At 56.5% G+C, this 21,433-nt stretch overlaps 2 protein-coding genes across 4 annotated transcripts in view; one reads left to right on the top strand and one right to left on the bottom strand.

Moving 5' to 3' along the window:
* The window catches only part of PSAP (prosaposin), a 31,772-nt gene extending 25,209 nt beyond the window's left edge, over positions 1–6,563 (top strand). The window contains exons 8-14 of the mRNA XM_024561078.3: positions 1,319–1,450; positions 2,837–2,932; positions 3,215–3,401; positions 3,487–3,644; positions 4,011–4,091; positions 4,383–4,490; positions 5,546–6,563. Of these exons, the coding sequence (XP_024416846.2) occupies positions 1,319–1,450; positions 2,837–2,932; positions 3,215–3,401; positions 3,487–3,644; positions 4,011–4,091; positions 4,383–4,490; positions 5,546–5,581 (798 nt within the window). The 3' untranslated portion in view covers positions 5,582–6,563. The remainder of the gene's footprint in view (positions 1–1,318; positions 1,451–2,836; positions 2,933–3,214; positions 3,402–3,486; positions 3,645–4,010; positions 4,092–4,382; positions 4,491–5,545) is intronic.
* A 249-nt stretch (positions 6,564–6,812) lies between these two features.
* Positions 6,813–21,433, bottom strand: part of LOC112305473 (cadherin-23) — a 73,353-nt gene continuing 58,732 nt past the window's right edge. For 2 of the 3 annotated variants that reach the window (XM_024561196.4, XM_053923244.1), the window contains 19 exons: positions 20,652–20,821; positions 20,304–20,441; positions 19,212–19,331; positions 17,385–17,562; positions 17,057–17,268; positions 14,981–15,172; positions 14,718–14,831; positions 13,887–14,016; positions 13,522–13,773; positions 13,272–13,433; positions 11,559–11,815; positions 11,110–11,207; positions 10,565–10,685; positions 10,403–10,482; positions 10,229–10,269; positions 10,049–10,109; positions 9,423–9,552; positions 9,126–9,248; positions 6,813–7,801 (listed from right to left, as the gene is read on the bottom strand). In XM_024561196.4, coding sequence (XP_024416964.2) covers positions 7,475–7,801; positions 9,126–9,248; positions 9,423–9,552; positions 10,049–10,109; positions 10,229–10,269; positions 10,403–10,482; positions 10,565–10,685; positions 11,110–11,207; positions 11,559–11,815; positions 13,272–13,433; positions 13,522–13,773; positions 13,887–14,016; positions 14,718–14,831; positions 14,981–15,172; positions 17,057–17,268; positions 17,385–17,562; positions 19,212–19,331; positions 20,304–20,441; positions 20,652–20,821 — 2,906 coding nt within the window. In that variant the 3' untranslated portion in view covers positions 6,813–7,474. Of the gene's footprint in view, positions 7,802–8,626; positions 8,732–9,125; positions 9,249–9,422; positions 9,553–10,048; positions 10,110–10,228; positions 10,270–10,402; positions 10,483–10,564; positions 10,686–11,109; positions 11,208–11,558; positions 11,816–13,271; positions 13,434–13,521; positions 13,774–13,886; positions 14,017–14,717; positions 14,832–14,980; positions 15,173–17,056; positions 17,269–17,384; positions 17,563–19,211; positions 19,332–20,303; positions 20,442–20,651; positions 20,822–21,433 lie in introns of all 3 variants that reach the window. The other variant, XM_053923245.2, reaches the window with a different exon arrangement.

Genomic DNA, 21,433 nt, shown 5'->3' with positions numbered 1-21,433 from the left:
TCCCCGGTCTGCTGGATCCAGAGCATTGGAAACAATCTCTTGATTGTGACTTCTGCCCCTCTGGGGGATGGGGTCCTGTGGGGTACTGGCCATCGGACCAGACTTACTGAGCCGGGTGCCCTTTGGGGGCTGCCCTGAGCGGGGCCTCCTTCCAAGCATGGAACTGAAGATTTTTCAAAGGGTTTTTGAAATCTGGTGGGAGAGGACTTCGGCTGAAACACCCGACTTTTCACTTAGGCCCCCCCCCCCCTCATGGAGTTCCTAGAACAAAGCTGAACTGAGACAAAGCAGCCATGCGCCTCCCGAATCTGCCTTTTTTCTAAAAAGCTCGCTGTGTCTTTGGCCCCCTTCTGTTTTCCCCTCATAGAAGTGTGCCTGAGACAGGGTACTTCAGATACGCTTTCAGACCCCTCCACCCTTCATTAACCCTAGAGCCTTCTGGGTGCTGACACAGGATGAGCCGTGGCCGTGGTCTAGCTCTCCTCCCTGCACAGGTCTCCTTGTTAGCAATCCCGTCCCGCTGCTCTGTGGTTCGGTGGCGGGCGTCAAATGCCATCGGGCCGGAGGTAGTTGCTGGTTGCATTTGGTTTGCAAAGTATACAGAGCCTGTGTACTTCCCTTGCTCTTGGCTGCCATACGGTGCAACGGTCAAGAGGTTGTCCAAACTGCCTGGTTCTCTGTGGTTTGGTGTCTGGTTGGGAAAGGGGATAATCTGCTGAATTAATGAAAGGATTCATTAATTTGGGTGACTGGGTTTTCATGTACACCGTGTGTGTGAAATTGTGAATGTAGAATGTGGTTTTTTAAAAAGCCGACATTTCCCTTAATGCACCGTTTTAAGTGTCCTGTCATCTCATGGTGCGGTGTGGTTTTAGTGCTAACACATTTGGCTTTCTGCTAGTTGATGGGCATAGTCCTCTAGAAAGAACGTAGAGCTTCCTTCCTACTGAGCTCAACTGGACAGCAGGTTCTGGAGCAGACCAGTGTCCTTGGAGATGATTGGTCACCCATTAAAGGTGCTGGGGGTGCTGCTTCCCCGGGTGCTCCCTGGGTGGAGCAGAGAGAGTGGTTCTGTCTCATCTCCCCTCAGAGCTTTGTGTGGCCTCTTCCCTTCTGTGACACTGGCCCATCTGCGTTTGCATGAGCTCATTTAGATTTTAGTATGGGATCTTTACTTGTCGGGGTGGGGCGGGCAGTCAGCCCTTGGCATTGGGACCAGAATGCTCCCCGAGCACCCTGCCCGCTGTGTACAGAGGGTGGGACTGAGGGGTGGTGGGTGGGGGCGCACGTCTGACTGCTTTTTCTGTGCTCTCTTCAGCAACCCAAAGACATCTGTGGGCTGGTCGGCTTCTGCGACCAGGTCAAGGAGATGCCCATGCAGCCTCTGCTTCCTGCCAAAGTGGTCTCAGAGAACGTCATCCCTGCCCTGGAGCTGGTGGAGCCCATTAAGGTGCCTGGTGTCACTGTTTTGTACTGGCCAGCGGCGTGTGGAGTTCATTTCTTCCCTTGGTGATGAGCCCCAGGGCTCATGGGGCCGAGTCTCCAGCAGAGCGCGCCATTCAAGATGACTTCTCAGTGCCCAGCTCCGACCTGACATTTTTGATGTGCTCTCTGTGGCCTCCCTCACGTCTTCCCTGACACGGTAGCCATAGCGCAAGCTCGGCGTTCCAGCCGACGGCTTGTACAGAAGCCTCTCGGGGTGTGCTGTCTGCATGCCCGGGTGTGTTTTGTGTCGCTTGGTGAAGAGCCTCCTTCACTCTGTATCAGTGTGTGTGCAGCGTGCCTTATGGGTCAGGCACTGTTTTAGAGACTGAGGCCTAGCCCAGCCCGCCTCCACTGCTGAACGGGACTGTCCTGTTCGTGGGGCTTGCAGCCTCGTTCTCGAGGGCGAGGGCCCAGGCCACCTGATGGCTTCGCACTAGCGTGTGCATGCACTTCTTGTCGCGGAGCCCCCCGAGTCACTCTCTGTTAGCCGTCTCCTCAGCACGTGCAGTGTGTGGGCCACAGGAAGGGTTCAGGTGCCAGGCGGAGCCGGGGAAACACTGCTGCCTGCCCCTCGTCCCAGTCAGGATGCTCGTAGGCCCTGGCCCACCTGGCCGACAGAATTAATACCCGAGAAAATGGAGAGTTATAGCTTGTATTCTAGTCACATGTGGCTACTTAAATTTAAACAAAATTAAACAATTTTAAAAAATCAGTTCCTTGGATACGCGAGCTATATGTCAAGTGCTTACTAGACACAGGTGGCTAGTGACGGCCGTATTTGACGGCAGAGGTGGAGAACACTTCCGTTCTCGCAGAAAGTCCTATTCAGCAGTATGGCCTGGTTAAAGGCAGGCTCTAGAAAAAGCAGTTCCAGGTGTTAACGAGACTCGAAGCCCAAGAGTAGACCTGAAATGTGTTTAAAACTGGCTTCTAAATAGTAGTGAATCCTCCCTTTGTTCCTGCTCCCCCACCCACTCCCCGGGACAGATGCCAAGTGATGCGGTACTTGGAACCAAACACGATGTCACGTGGACAGCTCTTTGGGGAGGGGGACAGTTTCCCTGCTTGCACTGAAGTAAAAATTTCTGGATTGGGGAGGTTGAGGTGGCTGGAGGTAGTGGTGGTAGAGAATTGGCAAAAAGGGATGGGTCTCCCATCTCATAAAAACAAGAGTGACTGGAACTTAGACCTTGGGAGGAAGCCACCCCTCATTCTGAATTCAGTAGGAAGTGGCCCTTTGCGATGCTAACCTGTCCTTGGCCTCTGTGTCCCCTCCCCTTTAGAGGAGCAGGACCGACGGGTAAGGTGAGGGTCTCACCATTCAAGTAACTTCTTTTTATCCTCTGAACAGAAGGACTTGGTCCAGGCGAAGCCCGATGTGACCTGTGAGTTGTGTGAGTACGTGGTGAAGGAGGTGGTCAAGCTGATTGACAGCAACAAGACTGAGGTATGTGGGTTTCAGTAGCCTCGTGGGAGAGCCAGCAGAAGAGGTTGGCTTGGCCCTTGCCGGTGGTGGCCCCCGGCCTGGGGATCTTTGTGACCACTTCCCATCGGTGGATCCCCCCGGGCCAGGCGGGAGGCCACTTGGCCCTGCTTTGTAGCACTCGTCTTTTACGGGAGGACACAGCCTCTTGCTCTTGACTGGGTTCCGGGTCACATTGGCATTTTCAGAATCTCACCCACCCCTACCCAGCCTTCCATCTTCCCACACGATCCTCTTGTGTTTCAGGAAGAAATAATTCACGCTTTTGATAAAATATGCTCAAAATTGCCCACATCCTTGTCTGAAGAGTGCCAGGAGGTGGTGGACACTTACGGCAGGGCCATCCTGTCGATCCTCCTGCAGGAGGCGAGCCCGGAGCTGGTGTGCAGCCTGCTCCACCTCTGCACCTCCCAGAGACGGCAGGCGCTGACCGGTGAGCCCCGTGGGGGTGAGGCTGGCCGGCCCCTCTGGGGCTTGGGGGGGCCCTGCCAGCACTGAGCCTGCGCTCTCTCACGTAGTACGCGTGACTCAGCAGAAGGATGGTGGCTTCTGTGAGGTGTGTAAGAAGCTGGTTGGCTATTTGGACCAAAACCTGGAGAAGAACAGCACGAAGGAGGAGATCCTGGCTGCTCTGGAGAAAGGCTGCAGCCTCCTGCCGGACCCGTACAACAAGCAGGTGTGCCCAGGCTGTACCTGCCAGAACCAGAGCCTCCCTGGGGAATGCGAAAGCTGAACTGTTCACTGGCTGTTCCCTTGCCTGCCGTTTTGAAGCCATTTCTGCCTGTAGGGATGGAGTCCAGTGAAGTTTTCTCAGAGGCCATCTGTTGGCTCAGATGGAGGCACTGGGGGGAAGTAACATAAGCAAATGAGACTGAGTTGGGGGGGGGGGGGGTGCGGCACCTGGGAAGGCAGGCCCTGGGGCTACTGGGTTGGCAGTGTGGGGAATTCTTGTAGAAGAGCACGTCCCGCTCCCCTCCTTCTCTGCCCCCCCCTCTGCTTGGGCACACCTAGACCTGGACCCGTGTCCCTGTTCACTTCACAGTGTGACCAGTTTGTGACCGAGTACGAGCCCGTGCTGATAGAGGTCCTGGTGGAGGTGATGGAGCCGTCCTACGTGTGCTCGGTGAGCTCTGCCGAGCGGCGTGGGGTCTTGGGCTGTGTGACCTGGGGGGTGCCGGGGGACCCTGGAAGGGCCCTCTGAGAGTGTTGGCCATGGGGCAGAGTCTCTGGGGAGGGGGTTTGGGAGAGCCCGAAGATAACCAGGCCCCACCACTTCACTTAGCAACCCTGATGTTTTCGAGCGTGCGCATCCGAGTTCACATTCTTGTGGCTAGAAGCTGATAACTTCAGTTTGAAAAGGGTTAGTTGGGCAGATCTAATTCTTTCCCTGTTTTGCCCTTTTTTCACCAAACAGAAAATTGGGGCCTGCCCTGCAGCCCGTAAGCCTCTTTTGGGAGCAGAGAGGTGTGTCTGGGGCCCAAGCTACTGGTGCCAGAACATGGAGACGGCCGCCTCGTGCAACGTGAGTAGCCCAGCGCCCGCTCCATGGGCCTGCTTTCCCCGGAGCTCCCGTGACCGGCTGTCGGCCATGTCTTTACGTTAGTGAGAAACCGAGGTCAAGAGAGGCAGTTAGGCTTGCTCACGGCTGGCTGCCCAGCAAAGGCTGGCCCAACTATGTTCTTGACTTTGAGAAGTGAAGAGTAAGCGTGGATGTTTTTGTTTCTGCTTTCTTGCTTTCGCCTCTGCTTCCCTTTGAGAGGGTCAGGTTTGCGTGAGGTGCCCCCACAGATTGCGCAAGGCCTATTGAATTAATCGCTCCAGTTCTTGCCTAAGTCCTGACGCCCCTCGACCACTTCTGCCCCGGCTGGAGCCCAAGCGCACCTGTTCCTAAAAGGCCCTGAGAGTTGGCACCTGTCCAACAGCGCCGGGTTCTGTGGTACCATCCTGATGGGTGCCCGGCTGCCAGTTGGGTGACCCATGCTACTTTCCTGGTGGGGATGTTTGGACTTGCCTTTGTTGCTTAATGTTCTTTTGCGCAACTTTTTCTTCCTTGGGATGGGGAGGGGCTGACTGCTGCTTCCAGGGAGGTTGCATCATTTCGGTCCACTGCAGGGAGGGGTGGCGAGCCCCATCCTGGCTGTGTCCAGCGCCTACCTGCAGCCAGGCCCCAGCCCATGGCATGTCAGTGGGGGAGTAGGTTGCTGCTGCTGCTGCCCTGGGTGAATGTGCCTGGGGGGTCCGTTTCTCAAGGCCTAAGCTGGAGTGTACCTCTGACTGGGGTGAGGAGTTCTGCGTGGGGCCTCCAGCGTGGTGCTGGGGCTTACGCCTGTGACTCCCTGCATGGGTGCTGATCTGCAAAACACTCCATTGCTTTGCACTGCTCTGCTGGACGCTTGTCTTTTGAGTCCCCAAAACTGATGACCTCATGAGATGCTGTCCTGGGTCTTCAGTGTCTGGTGCCATGCAGCTAACCTGGGATAAGATGAACAGGCTCCATTTTGGGGTGATATCTGACACGTGAATGGGCCAGGAGTGGTTTGGTTCTGAAGATTAATCCGGTTTTCTCTCTCCTGTCAGGCCGTTGAGCATTGCAAACGTCACGTGTGGAACTAGAAAGAATGTTCCATCTTGGAGAAACTACAGCATCTATTCGTACTTGTGTGTCTGGAGGAATGAACACAGACCTGTTGACTTTGTTATAACTATAGGCCCCTCCCCCACTCCGTTTCTTATCTCCCTTATCAGTAGCCTTGCTGTCTGTGCGGAGGTGCCCAGCCCACCCATGACATAGCTGCTTGGGTGTCCCTTTTCTTTCTGCTACATGGTTAATGACACACTGTCCCCTTGCATGGTGGGTACCGGGATGAGGAAGGGGCTCTGAATCCTAGCAGGACCTCAACCCGAGGACGGTGCCTCCCCCCTTCCTGGGCCTCTTGGCTGCTAGCCAAGCAAGCAAAACAGGCAACTTTATATAGAAGATTAGAGGCTCAGAGTGATCAGGCTTTTCACACTGTGAAGATAGATTTCGGGAGTGGCTGCTCTGGAGACCTGGGTGGGGTTGGGTTCCTATCCCTGAGTAAACCTTTGATCCAGCTCTCCTGTGTTATTCCTGGTGATACCTTGTTTAGGGTTCCGTGGGTTTGGGTGGGAGGGGGAAAGTCTGCCTGGGTGCAACCTCTTAGCTTTGTGCGAAGGTCCGGGGGGCCTGGCTTTTGTGTGTGAACGTGTGGGCGGTGGTGACCCCCGTCGTGCCTGTTCCTGTGTCTGCCTGACTGCCAGGGCCTGCTCTGTGCCCTGCCCTGCTGCCTAGAGCCCCCCACCGCCCTGGGGCAGGCTCAGCCCTCGCCTCTGACCCATTTCAGAGCTATTCTTTCTGACTTTGACATACATGTGGAAGACAAGCCTCTGGCTTCCAGGTAGAGGGCCTGCTGGGGGCTGCGTGGGGGCCTTGGCCTCTCTGGTGTGGCTGAGTCTCCTGCTGCACCTCTGTTGGCTGGGAGACAGCAAGGCCTGCAGTTGCCATTAAATGGAGTTAACAACATTTTTGTTTTGCACTTGACTTTCTGTGATTTAACAATAAAGCCGGTCAATCAGGTCTGAGTGTTTCTGTGATCCCTTGGCCAGAGCTTTGGTTTCTAATTAAGCTCTTCAAAGCCATGTGCCTGTAAGTGCACAGCAGTCCTGTGGCTCCTCTTGGTCAGAGAAAGCAAGCAAAGTAGGTAAAGAAAGTCCCCCCTTCCCTCCCTGAGGTACCCAGGGCCGGCTGGGCCCGGGCTGCGGTGCCCTGCACCCCCGTTTCCTCCCGCCTGCCGAGGCCAGCCACGCGGTAGTTTACCAGAGTGAGCGCCAGTTCCTCATGAGCTGCTTTTCTTTTTAAAATTCAGACCATTCAGAAATGTTCAGTGAGTACCAGTGAGACAAACCAAGGGGAGAATGTTGAGGGAAGAACTTAATTTAAAAAGGAACACAGATGAACACTCTACAGTCAAAACCCAAGGGGACACCAGTCATTTTTCTTTATGAGCCGGGCACACGTGGGAAGCCAGTGTAATGGAGAACGCGGTCCGCGTGGGGAGGCAGCGGTCACTCACTGCCCCCACCTGGACGTCCAGCCAGGAATGTGGCAGAAACTCAGTGAGAACTGAAGTCCAAGTGAAGGCCAGGCAGGGGAGGGGGGCTGGCTGGGTGGGGTGGGCAGAGGGCCTGCTTGGCCTCTTTCAGCTCAGCTTGGGCTGAGTTGGTCCTTAAACTCCTGGTCCCCCAGTGACGCTCCTTACCTCATCCTTAGACTCTTAACATTTTTGTTCAGTTTTCTTAAAAAAATAACAAATTTCGTGAAGGTAGAGATCAGATACTGAATGAGCGCCTGGCAGAAGAGGAATCTGAGCCGCTGATGCAGGCAGCTGCCCCTGGGCCCGCCCGAGGTCGCGAGCCAGGGTTGGCCAGCAGGGGGCCCGCGCGCTGTGGTCCTGGTGCTGCCCGCACCAGGGAGGCTGTCCGGTCCAGTCATAGCTCCGTGATCTCCAGGGGGCTCTCCATGATCACGTCTCGAAGTTTGTGCAGGGGCGTGGATTTGGCGGACTCCGTGCGGGCGTTGCGCTCAAAGGCACTGGCCTCAGCGGCTGTCAGTGTCTCCAGCGAGCGGCCCAGCCCCTTCTGGTCATCCTCGGGCAGGCTGTTGAGGTCGGTGGCCAGGAGTGTGCCCGTGCTGCCGTGCACCATGTGGATTCCATCAGGTCCCTTGAGCTCAGGTGGCGGCTTATGACAGAAGCGCAGGCTGCCTTGGCCTGGGCTGCGCTCCCCTGGCTCCTCCTCCAGCTCCGTCTGGATCAACTGCAAGAGTCCGGGACCCCCCACATGCTCAGAGCCGCAAGGGGTGAGCAGATGGGCGGCTCCAGAGTCCTACCTGCTGTGCACCTGTCTTCTCCCTACGGCACATGAGGAACTCCGGGCTCATGCAGAGGGCCTGTCCAACCTCCAGCAAGGTTTCTCAAACAGGGCAAAGGGGAACCGTGGAGACTACGGCGCTATGGCTGTGGTGTTGGGAGTATGGGCTCCTATGAGTCTTGAATTTTGTGCATTCACTTTGGTCTATAAAAACCCTGTGAGGCAGCTGTAGTAGTGGGTTTGTGATCAAGTCGGTCTCAAGCAAGGCCAACACTAGTGGCCAGGTCGAAAGTGCCCCCAGGTGAAGTTGGAGGGGACTAATAGGGTGCAGTGGAGACCCACAGATGGCGATTTTGTTCTGCGTGGAACCCAGCTTCAGCCCATTTCGCTTGAGGGTGTTAGCCCAGCTGGGAATCTGGGTTTTAGGTAAAGTCTGACACTTCATTACCGTAGACACATAAAACAAGTGTGCACCTATTTGACCCTATGGCCAGTTTCTTTAAATGATGTCACCCCATAAAGATACATATATTCTTGGAGTTCCTCAATTGTGAGAAACACTTCCTTGTGTCCACCCACGCCTAGAAAGCCCACCTCAGAACCCAGGAAGCAGAGCCCACTGTCCCTCTTCTATACCCCCACCCATTGCTCTCTTGGTCCTGGCTGCTGAGCTCCAGGGACTCTGAGAAGGAGGAAGGTAGCAGGAGAGCTAGAGAGAGAGCACCCCCAGGGCTGGGGCACGGCACACAGCTCCCCTGCCCTCCCGGCTACCTCGGAGATGGAGGAGTGGCAGGAGGCGGCTTTTTGCACCATCCGCTGTGCAAAGAGCTTTTTGAGCCGCAAGTAATCCTCCAGGACCACCTTCAGCAGCGAGCCCTGGGGGAGGGAGAGGGTTAACCCCCCAGCTCGGCCCTCCCCCGCCGCCTCACCCCTCATTCACCGGGGCCATGGAAGGGGACTAGGAATCTCGGAGTCCCAGGCCTCTAACCCTAGTGTAGAGGGTCAGGAGCAGAGCCTGGCGACAGCTCTCAGTTGCGCCCTGGTCCTGAGGGCACCTCGGGCTGAAGCAGCTCCCAGTCAGCCCCAGTGCCCAGGCCCCCTCTTGCTCTGGTGTTCTTGCCCCAGCAGAGGGCAGGTCTAGCTGCACCTGGAGGCGGAGATGACTTTCTCCCCTCCCTGTATCTTTGGGAGCAGGTCCAAGCTTAGGCGGGGGTCTGGGAGTGGGCCTCTGGGGGCGGGGGTGCTGGGGGACCCTGCAGGGAGGGCTCACCTTGATGGGCCCCTCCCGAATGACCTGGCCCAGCCTGGCAATGCTGTCGTACTCCTGGATGGCTGCCCGCAAGTACCGGTCGTCGTCGGGTCTCACTGCTGCGGGCTCACGTCCGAAAGTGCCCTGGGGGCAAAGGATGTTTGTTAGCTGGACCTGAGGTGGCGTGTGCATGCACACACAGGGTAGGGGACCACCTCCTAGAAAACAGCTCCTTGGCCGGTGCTGGCAAAGACCTAGCCTCCCTCCACCCTGTCCCGCATGATAGTCTACCCCGCCCCTGGCTCTGGCCTGGCTCACGTGGGTGCGGGTGGGGCTGTTCCACAGGTCTGCGATCTCGCTCAGGTTCTCCGGCAGGTCGTCCTCATGCTCCGCCTGGGCGGCCAGTTCCAGGTTCCGGCAGAAAGGATCCAGCCATACTGGGTTGGCCCTGCAGGTGGGGAGTGGGGTGGGGTGAGGATGGGAGGCTTGAGTAGACAGAGGCTCTACCAACCTCACCCCTTCGTGCTTCTGTGGCCTGCCAACTGTAGCATCTCGCACAGAATAGGGGTTTAGGGGCCGAAGGTAGGCCCCTTGCCCCATGGCACCTGTAGGTGCGTCCACCCCCTAGGATCCCACTAGAACCAGGACACGACAACGTGCCAATCTGAATGAGCTTCAGTTTGGAAGCTTCACTCTGTACCCACAGACCATAGTCAACTCCCCCCAACCCTTGAACTTGGGGCCTATCAAGGGTGGGGAACCCAGCTAGTGAGTTTCTGAGGGTGGAGAGAGTGGGGAGGCTAGCCCACCAGGGGGCGCTAACACCCCAGGTTTCAGCCAGTCTGTCTCCCTCACTGCTTGGGAGGCAGCAGGGAAGTTGCTGTCAGCTGGGCCCTTGGCAGGCCTGCCCAGAGGGCACCAGGCAGGGCGCGGGCCCCACTCACCCGTCAAAGGAATACTTGTTGGTGTTGGGCATGTCCATGATGTCGATGAAGCCACGATTCCCTGCGGGGAGCGGTTGGGGGCATGGAGGGGTGGGAGCCTGGGCCCAGTCCAGGGCCTGCGAGTTCCCCAGGAGCCCCTCCTGCCTGCTGACCTCCCTGCCCATCACAGCCCTTGCTCACCTGCGGAGCCAGCCACTATGGCTTTGAGTTTCCTCTTGTGTCTGGAGGGAGGCAGAGAGAAGCACTGGTAAGAGAGGCTGGGACTGGGCTGGCCTCTTGGCACCGCCTGCCTCCCTCCCTAGCTACCCCAGGAGCAGGCTGGGCAGCTGGGCTCAGGGCACAGGGGTCACTCACATGGTCCTGTAGTACCAGTTCATGAGGATGAAGAGCATGGCGGCCAGGAAGAGGAGAATGGCCAGGACAATGATCGCCATCTGGGGAAACCGGACCAGGTGTGAGTGGGTGAGAGCCCCCGGGGCGGCCAGGGGGTGGGGGGCAGGAGCCACCCAGGGGTACCTGCAGGGCAGACATGTCGTCGGGCAGCCGGACGGAGATGGCAGGCTGCACGTCCAGGACGTTGTAGTTCCGGAAAAGATTCCGCAGCTGTTCCTTGTTCTCATCGATCATCTGGATCACCCTGGGCAGGGCAAGGTGCAGGCGCCTCAGCTCCCATCCTCAGCCGCCCCCCAAAGCTTGCCTCAGTCAGGCCATTCTGCTCAGTTCCTGCTTCGGACCCCTAAAGTTCACCCCCACCCCCACACCAAGCCTTGGAAGATTGAAGCCCACCCAGCTAGGATAGCTTTGTATTTTATAGGGCTCACCATCCCTTCATACAGGATCCTGTTTGATTCTCACAATCGGTGTAATGCTCCCATTTTACAGACGGGGAGAGTAAGGTGCAGAGGGGCAGGCTCTGCTCATACCCAGTGTTCTCTCTAGTGGCCCTGCCCACCGCCACACGGCAGGACTGATGGTGTTGTCTATGCATCTGCTGGTGGGCCCCCTCCCCAGTTCCAGGGCAGGGAGGCGGACCGGCAGTCAGCGTACGGGGCCCCACCCACCGGTCCACGTCCAGGATGCGGTTGGTTTCTCGGTTCACCACATGGATGAGCAGCTCTGTCTGTGCGAAGTTCACCCGACCCTTCTTATCCACGTGGAACTAGGCACGAAGGGGCATCACAGGGTGTGGCACGTGTAAGGGATGGGCTGGGATGCACAGGCCTCTTCTAAAAGCCCCTCCTGCCCTGCTTTACCAATAACCCGTCACTACCAAGTGCTCGCTGAGGACCAAGCATGATGCCCGTCACTTCAACATCTTAGATTAGAAAACCGAGGCCCGGGGACCTGGAAGGACATTCTCAGGGCTACGCAGGTAGGAAAAGATTGAGGGGACATATACCCCTTCTCGTGCCCTTCACCTCTCCACAATAACCTGCCCCTGCTAGTGGCCCACTGCCCCTTTCTTCTCCCTCCACTGCCCCCAGCCCCGGGGGCGGGGTTCTGTGGGCACCTGCACGTCGTCGGTGTTGACAATGGCCCCGGTGATGTTGGAGAGCAGGCGGATGAACTCTTCCTCAAAGCCACGCACACGGTCGGGGATCTCGTTAATGACAATCTTGACACGCTGGTCATCCCTCAGGATGTAGATGCCGATGATAGCTGTGTCGTTGTGGTCTGCCAGGTCCCGGGCCACGATGTCCACCACAAAGTAGCCGGGGCTGTAGGCCATGAAGAGGTCAAAGGTGCGCAGGATGCCATCCACACTCCCTGCAGGAAGAGCCCACAGTGGGGAGCAGCTCAGGGGCCACCCAGTGTCCTAGAATCCCCAGAGGCAGGAGACACACTGAGGGGAGGCAGCCTGGGCCTGCAGCATCTCGGGCCCAGGTGTCTGCAGAGCCCAGCGCCGGCTGCAGCCTGGCTGTTACGTGTGTGGTGGGAGTGGGCAGCCTGCGCTGCCAGACCTGCACCTGTTCTGCAGATTTCTAATGAACTCTCCTGATTTTTAACTATTGACCCAAGTTGCCATTTAAACATTCTGCATATTAAACAGAACAATTGTGGGGTGTGCTGGCCTGAGGATGATGAGTTTGGGAATCTGGTGTCCCCTACTGGGGTCCTTCTGAGCCTCCTTAGTGTCTGTCTGTCTGTCTCTCTCACACACACAGTTCAGAATTCTTCCATAGAGAAACGAGTACAGGAGGTGCTCCCCAGTCTTCTCTTAGAAGACAGTAGACATGGGTTTAAAATCCACCACTTTCCAGCTATGCGACCTTTTGCTACTTAGCCTCTCTGTGTTTTCGTTTATTAAAATAAGAGCAGAGGGAGCTCAGAGGACAAAAGGATGGTTCTGGTTGTGTGATTGGAGGAGGTAGCATATGGACTAGATTTTGAAGGATGGTTGTGGGGAGCACATCTGAAGGTGGAGGTCAAGGTCGGGACAGTATCCCAGGAATCAAAGAGAAGGGACCTAAGGCCCAAGAGCGGATGGTGCAGAGCAGGCTGAAGGAATGACGCGCAGGTCAGTTTGGCTGGGCACAGGGCCCTTAACAATAGTAGGTGGTTGCGGAACCAGAAAGGGGGATTAGGAGGAGGACCTGGTGAGCCTTGAACGCCAGGCCAAGAAGTCTGGGTTGACTTCTACAGACAGAGAAGGTCAGGGAAGGGGTTGGGACTGGAAGTAAGGTAATGGGACATCCACTGGGACACCTTCTAGAACGTAACTCAGAGGCTCAGCCGCCCACCCAGGGAAGTACCCAAGCACATGTGCACACTTGTAGGTACAAGTGTGCTCTCTGACTTCTGGCTCCCCAGTGCCTAGCACAGTGCCTTACATGGAGCACACATGGGAAGTCAGGTAGATATGTGGAAAGGCGAATGGGAAACCAGATGGGTGGGTGGATGGATGGATGAGAAGGACGGATGGATGGATGGGTGGATGGGCAGATAAATAATGGATGGAGGAGGAAATGGGAAGAGAAGGGGAAAAAGGAAGTGGGTGGGTAGATGAAGATATGGACAGGTGGTTGAATGAAAGGATTAATAAATGATAGGTGACTGGCTAGACGAACAATAAATGGGTGAGTGAATGAATGGAAGGCCTGGCTGGCTGGCCGGCCATCCATACGTGGTGCCCAAAGAGACCACCCCCATCTCTTCCAGACCGCAGTCAGTGCAGCAACAGAGGTCTTGGTTGGAGGCCACCCCTGTATGACCAGACCCCTACCCATGGTGAAGACCTGGCCCACGTCCTCGGAGTCGTTGGCAAAGGCCCGGAAGTAGTGAATGGCCAGGATACTGTAGAAGACCAGGCTGTTGTTGCCGATGTCTGCGTCCAGGGCCAGCACCTGGATCAGCTCCGAGCCCATCTTGGCGTCAGTGGCCACTCCTGTAGGAACGGGCAGGTGGGTGTAAGGGGTAGGCAGGGTGCCCCCCTCCCTGCCGCCCACCCCGTGCCCAGGCTCCAGTCCCGGCACCTGCAGTGTACTCAGCCTTGGTGAAGCGTGGTGGCTGGTCGTTGATGTCCTCTATCACGACGCGCACCTCCTGCAGCGTGAGGTCAGTGACCGGGTCCAGGTCTGGTGAGGGCCCACGGGGCGGCGTCCAGCTGCGATTGCTCGAAGCCTTGACTATGAAGGAGAAGAGAGCTTCGCGCTCCCGATCCAGGTCATTTAGCACCAGCAGACGCCCGTCAGGCTGAAGGTGGAAGTTCTTCTCTTCATTCCCAGCTGAAGATGGGACCATGGCACAGGGTGAGGGGGCGGGGCCAGGGCAGGGCAGGGCATATTGGGGTCATCTCCAGCCCCAGGGTAGGGGGGGCTCTGGCCCCGCGAGGCCCCACCTGCAATGAAGTAGTACACGATGGCGTTGGAGCCCTCGTCTGCGTCCACAGCGCCTGTCACGTTGCCCACGAGGGTGCCACGTGGTGAGTGCTCAGGCACTGTCAGCAACTGGTACTGGGGGCTGCCTTTCTGCAGGGGGTAGGGAAGGGCATCACAGGAGGTCAAGGCAAGGCCCGAGCTTCCAGCTCCTGCCCGAGGGCCCGAGGCAGAGCTGTTGTGGGTGCCGACGGAGTTTATCGTCCACACTTTGTGGGACGAGCAGAATGACTGTAACCTCAAGGGAACAAAGGCTGGGCCTGGGAGACCCCAGCTCTGCCCTCAAGGGTGTCACCCAGGGACGTTCTCTGTGAGGGCAGGGCTGGGCTCTGCACATGCTCTGAAGTCTCCCAGCGCCTGAATGGACATTTGAATGAAGGGCCACACTCTCGCGTGTGCACATGCGCGTGCACATTCACAGAGAGTCTCCAGGGAACCTCACATGCCATGTGCACACAAGAAGGAAAACCCGCCGAGTCAGAGAGTCTGAGGCACAGCACGGGTCCAGTCTTAGCTTGGTAAAGCAGAGCTGGCTTTCAGGCTTCTGTGTGCCATGCGTGCAGTTAGGAGAATGTGGCTCCAGGGGTCAGGCATTTTTGCTTTTTTGACGGCTGGGTAGTGCCTTGAAATAGTAGTTGCTCAATAAATATTTGTCCCGTGAAGTGTGTGCAAGTTTCAGTGGGCAACCTGTGTATATGGTAAAGGGTGCACAGGGGAGTATATGCACGTGTGGGCTTGCAGGCAGGGAACCCCTGCGTGGGTGTGACAGGTGCAGGGGATGGGTGAGAGCTCACTGGAGGCCTCAGGAAGAGGGGCTCGTTGTCATCGATGTCATCCAGGGCAACCTGCAGCGGCTGCATGGTCTCATATGGCACTGGCTGGCCCAGGTCGCTGGCCACCAAGATGAGCTGGGGGTAGAGCAGCACAGTCAGAGGAGGAGACACAGGCCCCCAGCTGGGCATTCCTGTGTCATTCTAGGTGAGGAGGTGGTGGCCCTGCACCCAGAGGAAAGCCCCTCCCTCAGCCACGCTCCTTGAGCTGGGCCTCTCCCCCTTACGCTGTACACAGCCTGCTTCTCACGGTCCAGGCGCTGAGCAGTCTGGATGAGGCCGCTGATTGGGTCGATGGTGAAGTATTCCCAGTCCCGGTTGCCCGTGGATTTCAGGAAGCTGTAGCGCACAGCCCCGTTGAGGCCCTCATCCTGGTCTGTGGCGTAGACCTCATACACATTGGAGCGCAGTGGGATCTCCTGTGGGGGCGGCAGGGCAGGGAGGTTCCTGGGGCAGCTGGGAGAATCCCGGCTCCTGGCCCTCACAGAGCTCTCATTCTTTCTCCTCCTGTAGTAGAATGTCCTTGACACCTTTCAGCATCCTCAGGGAACGGTTGCCTGCTTGGCCGGACTCTCCTGGAGTCCGAGCATCTGTTAGAACATCCCCTCACTCCACCCCTAGCCAAGGCCACTGCCCACTGGTGGTTCAGCCTAGGACCCACCATGCTCCAACCCTCAGGGTGACCGCCCTTCCAGGGGCTGCCTTCATCCCTCCCACCCCACTGCATGCTATGCTTTACAAGAGGGGTCCAAAAGCTGAGGCCACAGCCACTCTCTGTCCTCGGGTCTGTCTTGCTCTCTGCTCCCCCAATCACAGGAGCGCTAAGTATCCCCAAACAACACCATCCACACAATGGGGGACAGGCAGGTAGGGTGATGGACTGGATGCCGACTGGACACCTGGGTTCTAGTCTGTTACTAACACCAAGTGACCTGGACCTGCCACTTCACCTCCCCGAGCCCCAGCCTCCTGAATCCCTTGAGTTAAGTCGAAGATGTCAAACCCTAATTGATGTCATACATTGACCCACATGTGAGAAAGCCGCTCGGGGCACAAGCAAAAGAGCGTTTCTTTGCTTTTAGTTGAAAAATGACCAGCTCAGCGTGGCTTCACTGCTTATCTCGCTGAGCACGACCAGCAGAAACTCTGAATGGCAGGTACAGCTGATGAGTAGAAAGTGGGAGGACAAACAGGTAATTCACAAATGCTGGTTGTTTGGGAGACGTGAGTATTTCAAAATATGGGGCCTTGAAGGGAAAAAGTCAGTAAATGGGGCCTTTGGTGTGGGAAAAAACTAGATGCTTAAAAATTTCTACCCTGCCTCGTTCCACAAAGGGGATTGAAGGCAACTTACAAGAAAGTATAAATTATAATAGGAGTGAACAAATAAAAAAATTAGGGTACAGAAAAGAAATGTTTGGCCAGAAAACAGGAACTGAGGGGTGGGAGGCAAGGTGTGTCTGCTAGGACCGGGCAGGGCCACTCGAGGTGAGCCCAGTGCTCTGAGCGTCCCAGTGGGCAAAGCCAGGAGGACCACGCACACATCCCAACAGACACCGGTAAAAGCAAAGCACAATACAAAAGCACTGTTCCCTAGAGCTCAGCCTGGCAGAAGTTTCTTCCATGGGACCTGAAAGAGGAGACAGAATGACGACAAGAGCTTAATGCTCGCATTCTGAGATGCAGAGACATGCTGAAGATTGGGGGCGAAGAACAAGTGGGAGCATTTGGGGCCTGGGTGCTGAGCGGAAGGAGGGGCAGGCGGCAGAGGAGGACTTCGTTATCTTCACAAGGCAATTTAAAGCAAGGAACGGAAGAACTGGAGAGCTTCCGGAAGCTCAGGCACTTCCCCTTGCTGCTTATTCTGATGCCCAGCCTCACCTCCCAGGCTGGCCGTCTACACTTTGGTATCAGCAGGAACAACAGACGGACGGAAGGGGCCTGTGTGTTTATTTTGAGACAAGTTGGGGGAAGTGGGTTTCTGGGGACGCTGTTCCTCTTGGCAGGCATCTAAGAGCAGGAGATGGAACATCTACTATTTTCAGCCCCATTTTGCAGGTGAAAAAACGAACTCAGAGAAGTCACTTGCTCAAGGTGATTTAGCTGGTAAGTGATGGAGTTCAAGTTGAACCCAAGACCTTTTGCTGACACAGCCCATATTACCGACACTGTTCAGTACTGCCCTGTGCGGCGCTGAGTAAGTCTGTTCCCTCTGCTGGCCTCAGTTTCCCCACCTTCACAAGGGCCCTGCCCTCTCCCTCTCCCGCGCGTGGTAGGTAGGAGACCCTGGGAGACAGGCGTACCTCTTTGATGTGGAGCACGGTGCCGTTGGGGGGGCGCACGAAGATGGGGCGGTTGTCGTTGACGTCAATGACCTCCACCAGGAGCATGGTCGTGCCCCAGAGTGGGGGCTCTCCGCCATCTGTGGCCACCACGGTCAGGTTGAACCTCTCGTAGGAATGCAGTGGCCGCTTTGTGGTCACCAGGCCTGAGTCCATGTCCACGTGGAAGGCCTCTGGCAGGTGGGGCAGAGAGCAGGCCAAGGCTCTGGCTGAGACGTCCTTCCCGTGGCAGCCGGCCTCTCCCACCCCCCGGCTCCAAGGCATCACGAGTGGGGACCAGGCTACGTACCCTCGCCGGGGCCCTCAAGTGAGTAGGACAGCTCCGCATTGGAGCCCTCATCCTGGTCGGTGGCCATCATGGTGATGACCGAGGTGCCCGCTGGCTCATTCTCGTAAACGCTCGTGCTGTACTGGGGCTTGGAGAACTGGGGCCGGCAGTCATTGACGTCTAGCACCTGAATCACCACCTGGGGGCGGTTGAGGTCAAAGGTCAGGTGCATATTGGGGGCTACTTCAGGTGACCCAGTTACATGGGGGTAAGAAGAGGTGGACAGGGCCCATCCTCAGAGTCCGGCCTCAAACAACTTATTTAACCCCCTGAGCCTCAGTTTCCTTAGTTGTACTTTGGGGACAATACATCTTTTTGTTAATCTTCACCCAAGGGTATGTTTGTTGATTTGAGGCGGGGTGGAGAGAGAAACATGGGTGTGAGAAACGTTGATTGGTTGCCTCCCATACGCACCCTGATCGGAGATCAAACCCGCAACCTAGGTATTTGCCCCGACAAGGAATCAAACCCGCAACTTTTGTTGTACAGGACGAGGCCCCAACCACCTGAGCCACCTGACTGGTGGTGGGATGGTGGGGCCGGTGAGGCCCACCGTGACGATGTGCTGTATTCTGGACTGTGAGGCTGTGTGCGCAGTGCTGGCCTGAGGCAATGCTCAGCGGCTCACAGGGTGATGAGCAGGTGCTCTGCGTCTGGGCCCCCGAGCAGGAAGCCCCGTCACCCACCTCCTACTCTGCCCTTTGCTCCTCCCCGCAGCAGCCCCAGACATCTCACTCTAATCTCTGTACCGTAATGCTGGGCTGTGATTCCTCCACCCCTGAAGGCCTGCTCTTGACTGGGATTTGTACCAGGCCTGGGACTTGGCTCTCTCTGCTGGCCCCACAGCCTGGGGCGGATCCTATGGACATATCAGGCCAGGAGGCCTTTTTCCCCCTGGCTGCTGTGGCCTGCCTGGCTGCATCCTCACCAGAGCTTTCCACAGCAGTGATTTTAAGAGCTCCTTTTAGTGAACAAAGTACTTTCCAATCCCCGCTCCCAGCTCCCCCTCTACCACACTCCCCTCCTCCCCACCCCCCAGCCCCGCTCACCACTGCGCTGGAAGAGGGGCAGCCTTAGTCTTCTGACTCCAAATCCTGTTCTTTCCCCCACACAGCAATGGCTATGTGCCCGGGACAGGATTCAGACGTGTATGAGACCCTCCCCACATCTGCTGTACAGAATTTGCCCACCCAGCTTCTTACCTCCTCTCCCAGGAGAGCTTTTGTTTTGCATGGTTAGGGTACTGTGGGGAACTGGAAGAACTGAATGCAGAAAGATGACCGGACAAGGTAGAAAGAAGGGAGAAGAAAGAAAGGGAAAGCAAAGTCTCAAGGAATAGAAGTTTGGATGAAAATGGGGTCGAGCTCGGAAGGTGGGACACTGGCCTCAGAGCAACTGTGTGGACGCTAGAACTGGGGCTGTGAATTTGATCCCTCCTGAATGTTCTTTAAGAAACAGATGAAGATAATTGGCTATAATTATGTTTGGTTGCAGGACTGTGTTTCTTTCGATGAGATACCATGGAGACACTTGGCCCTGTGGCGCCCTGGGCTCTATAACACCCAGGGATGTTTCGCTGCCTTAGCAGAGTTTTGGCACAAGAGATTTCCGCTGGAGTCCTGTCTCCCTAAGCCACAGCCATGGTGACCCACCCAGCTAAGCTCTTGCCTTTTCCTTCCTGTCACCATGTCTTTAAGGTGACCAGGTGGCTCTGCAGTAGTCAGTCTCTAAAGGCTTTTCTTGCTGCTTCCACAATGCCAGTCCCTGACCCTAGCCTGCGCCCCTCACCTGCACGGAATTTTCTCGACGGTTGCTGGCTATATCCCCAGGGTTGTCTTTGGCCAAGGCAGTAAGGATATGGTGGTCCTTCTTCTCCCGGTCCAGAGAGGACAGCACATAGATGTCACCCTATTAGGAGGAGGGTGGAATCAGGTCCTTCATCAATTCAATAAGTATTTACTGAGCATCTACTGTGTGCCAGACACTACTCTGGGCTCTGGAGATACAGCAGTGAACAGGAGAGACAACAGCCCCGGTCCCCACGGAGCTCTCATTCTAGTGGCTCTTGTTGCCCTCACTGCCCTGATCCACCTGGAGATGGGATAAGCAGCCCAGGCTGGAGCTCACTGCCCGGCCAGGTATGTGGTGGTATGCCATAAATATCCACTGTGCACGGTGCTGGGCTAGGGGCATGTCTGATTGCTCACTCCAGGCCGGAAGCACCGAACACTACTGAGAGGGCAGAATGAAGAGGGATGGGGCAGGGGCGGGACTGGGAGGGAAAATCTAATTCCAGCCCAGCAACCGGGGAAGGCCCGCCTGACCGACCACCCGCAGGCTGCAGGGCTCTCTCCGTACTGAAACAGCCGCTTTGAGCCCATTTGCAGACATGTGAAACCATCACCCATCATTTCTCTGGAGTTTCCACTCTCCCACAAGTCTGAGACTCCTGAGAGCCTGGAGGGTGTGCTGAGTGCAGGGCCACATCTCCAGCAGGCGCGCACACACTGTGCTCCCCTTCTGCAGGGCTGCCTGTGCCTTTCACTTGACAGTTTCAAAAAGTGGTCACGTGGACTTGAGTCAAGCTTTCTAGTGTGCTGGGGACACATATCAGAAGTTTTGTCCCATAAAGGGTTAGTTCCAAAAGACTCTGGCCACCTCCTTCCATGTCTGCTGGGACAGAAAGGCCTCAGACCATGGGATGTCTGGGACTCTGGGAACAAGGCCTGCTGACTCGGCTAAAAAACCTCTGACGTTACAGAGCTCCAGGCGGCAGGACCCAGAAAAGCGGGGATAACTACAATACTTCTGGTGGCTTCTCAGCCTTTTCTGCTCCGCGCGCCCCACACCCCAAAGCCATGCCCTCCGTTTCCAGCTTACCGTGGCGGGGTTGACGGCAAACTTGCCCTCTCCATCTACGAGGCTGTACTCAATGAGGGCGAAGTTGCCCGAGTCGGCATCAGTAGCGCTGACCGTCAGGATGACTGTGCCCACGGGCACGTCCTCAGAGACGGCTTCCTGGAGCCCAGAGGGCAGGGGGACAGAGTAGGCTGACATCAGTCCTCCAGTCCAGGAACTCACTGATATGGACAGCCCAGGTATCAAGCTGCTCATGGGGGAGCCATTCCCATGAGGCTTAGAGGCTGGCAGGGTGGTAGAGAAAGATGACCAAAGACCCCAAGGAATGGGCACAGGTCCTACACCCAACTTGTTGGCCTGGCCACCCACCTGGTAGGAAGGCTGGTCAAATATGGGGTTGTTGTCATTGATGTCCACAATCTCCAGGTAGACAGGGATCTCAGCTGCCCGGGGTGGGGACCCATTGTCTGAAGCCCTCACAGTAAAGTTGAGCCAGTGTACTTCCTCATAGTCCACTGTCCGGTTGGCAATGACCTTCCCTAGGACACAGAGGCACACCAGTACCATTTTTGACATTCCTCACTTACAAAGTTCTCCACAATATGAAGAGAAGGATCTAGAGCTCTGAGGGGCAGGTGTGGTCCCTTGAAGAAGGAGGATGGCCAGGAGCAGTCCCCAGTGTCAGGTCAGAGGGCTGAGAGCATCTGGTATTTAGCTATTCTCTTTACTGGAGGGGCGAGAAAGCTTTTCCCAAGTCAAGTAGATGAACATCAACATGCCTATGGTCTCCTCTGGGATACTCCCTCTTGGCCTTCTAGCTTCCATAGTCAGCCCTCCATACCCTCAGGTTTCACTCTGCTGTTGGTTAAACCTGGGGATGTGGAACTGTGAATGTGGATAGAGGGCTGGCAATGGGACTTGAGCATCCGTGAATTCTGGTATCCAAGGGGGGTCCTGGAACCCATCCCCCTTAGATACCTAGGGGTGAGTGTAGAGTAAGCTTGTGTGGTGGAGTATTCTAGGTTTCCAGCAGACCTTAAAGGGGCCTTCCATCTCAGCCTGGGACAAGGTACTCTCTCCTTTCCTCTAGTTTGGGCATCTGGGAGTGACTGGAACCTTGACCATGTTGGCTCTGGCCCAGCCCACTGAAG

The sequence above is a fragment of the Desmodus rotundus genome, chromosome 4 (assembly GCF_022682495.2).
Source record: "Desmodus rotundus isolate HL8 chromosome 4, HLdesRot8A.1, whole genome shotgun sequence".
Classification (NCBI taxonomy): domain Eukaryota; kingdom Metazoa; phylum Chordata; class Mammalia; order Chiroptera; family Phyllostomidae; genus Desmodus; species Desmodus rotundus.
Note: the sequence above shows the minus strand (reverse complement) of the source record. Positions and strands in the feature narration are given on the sequence as shown.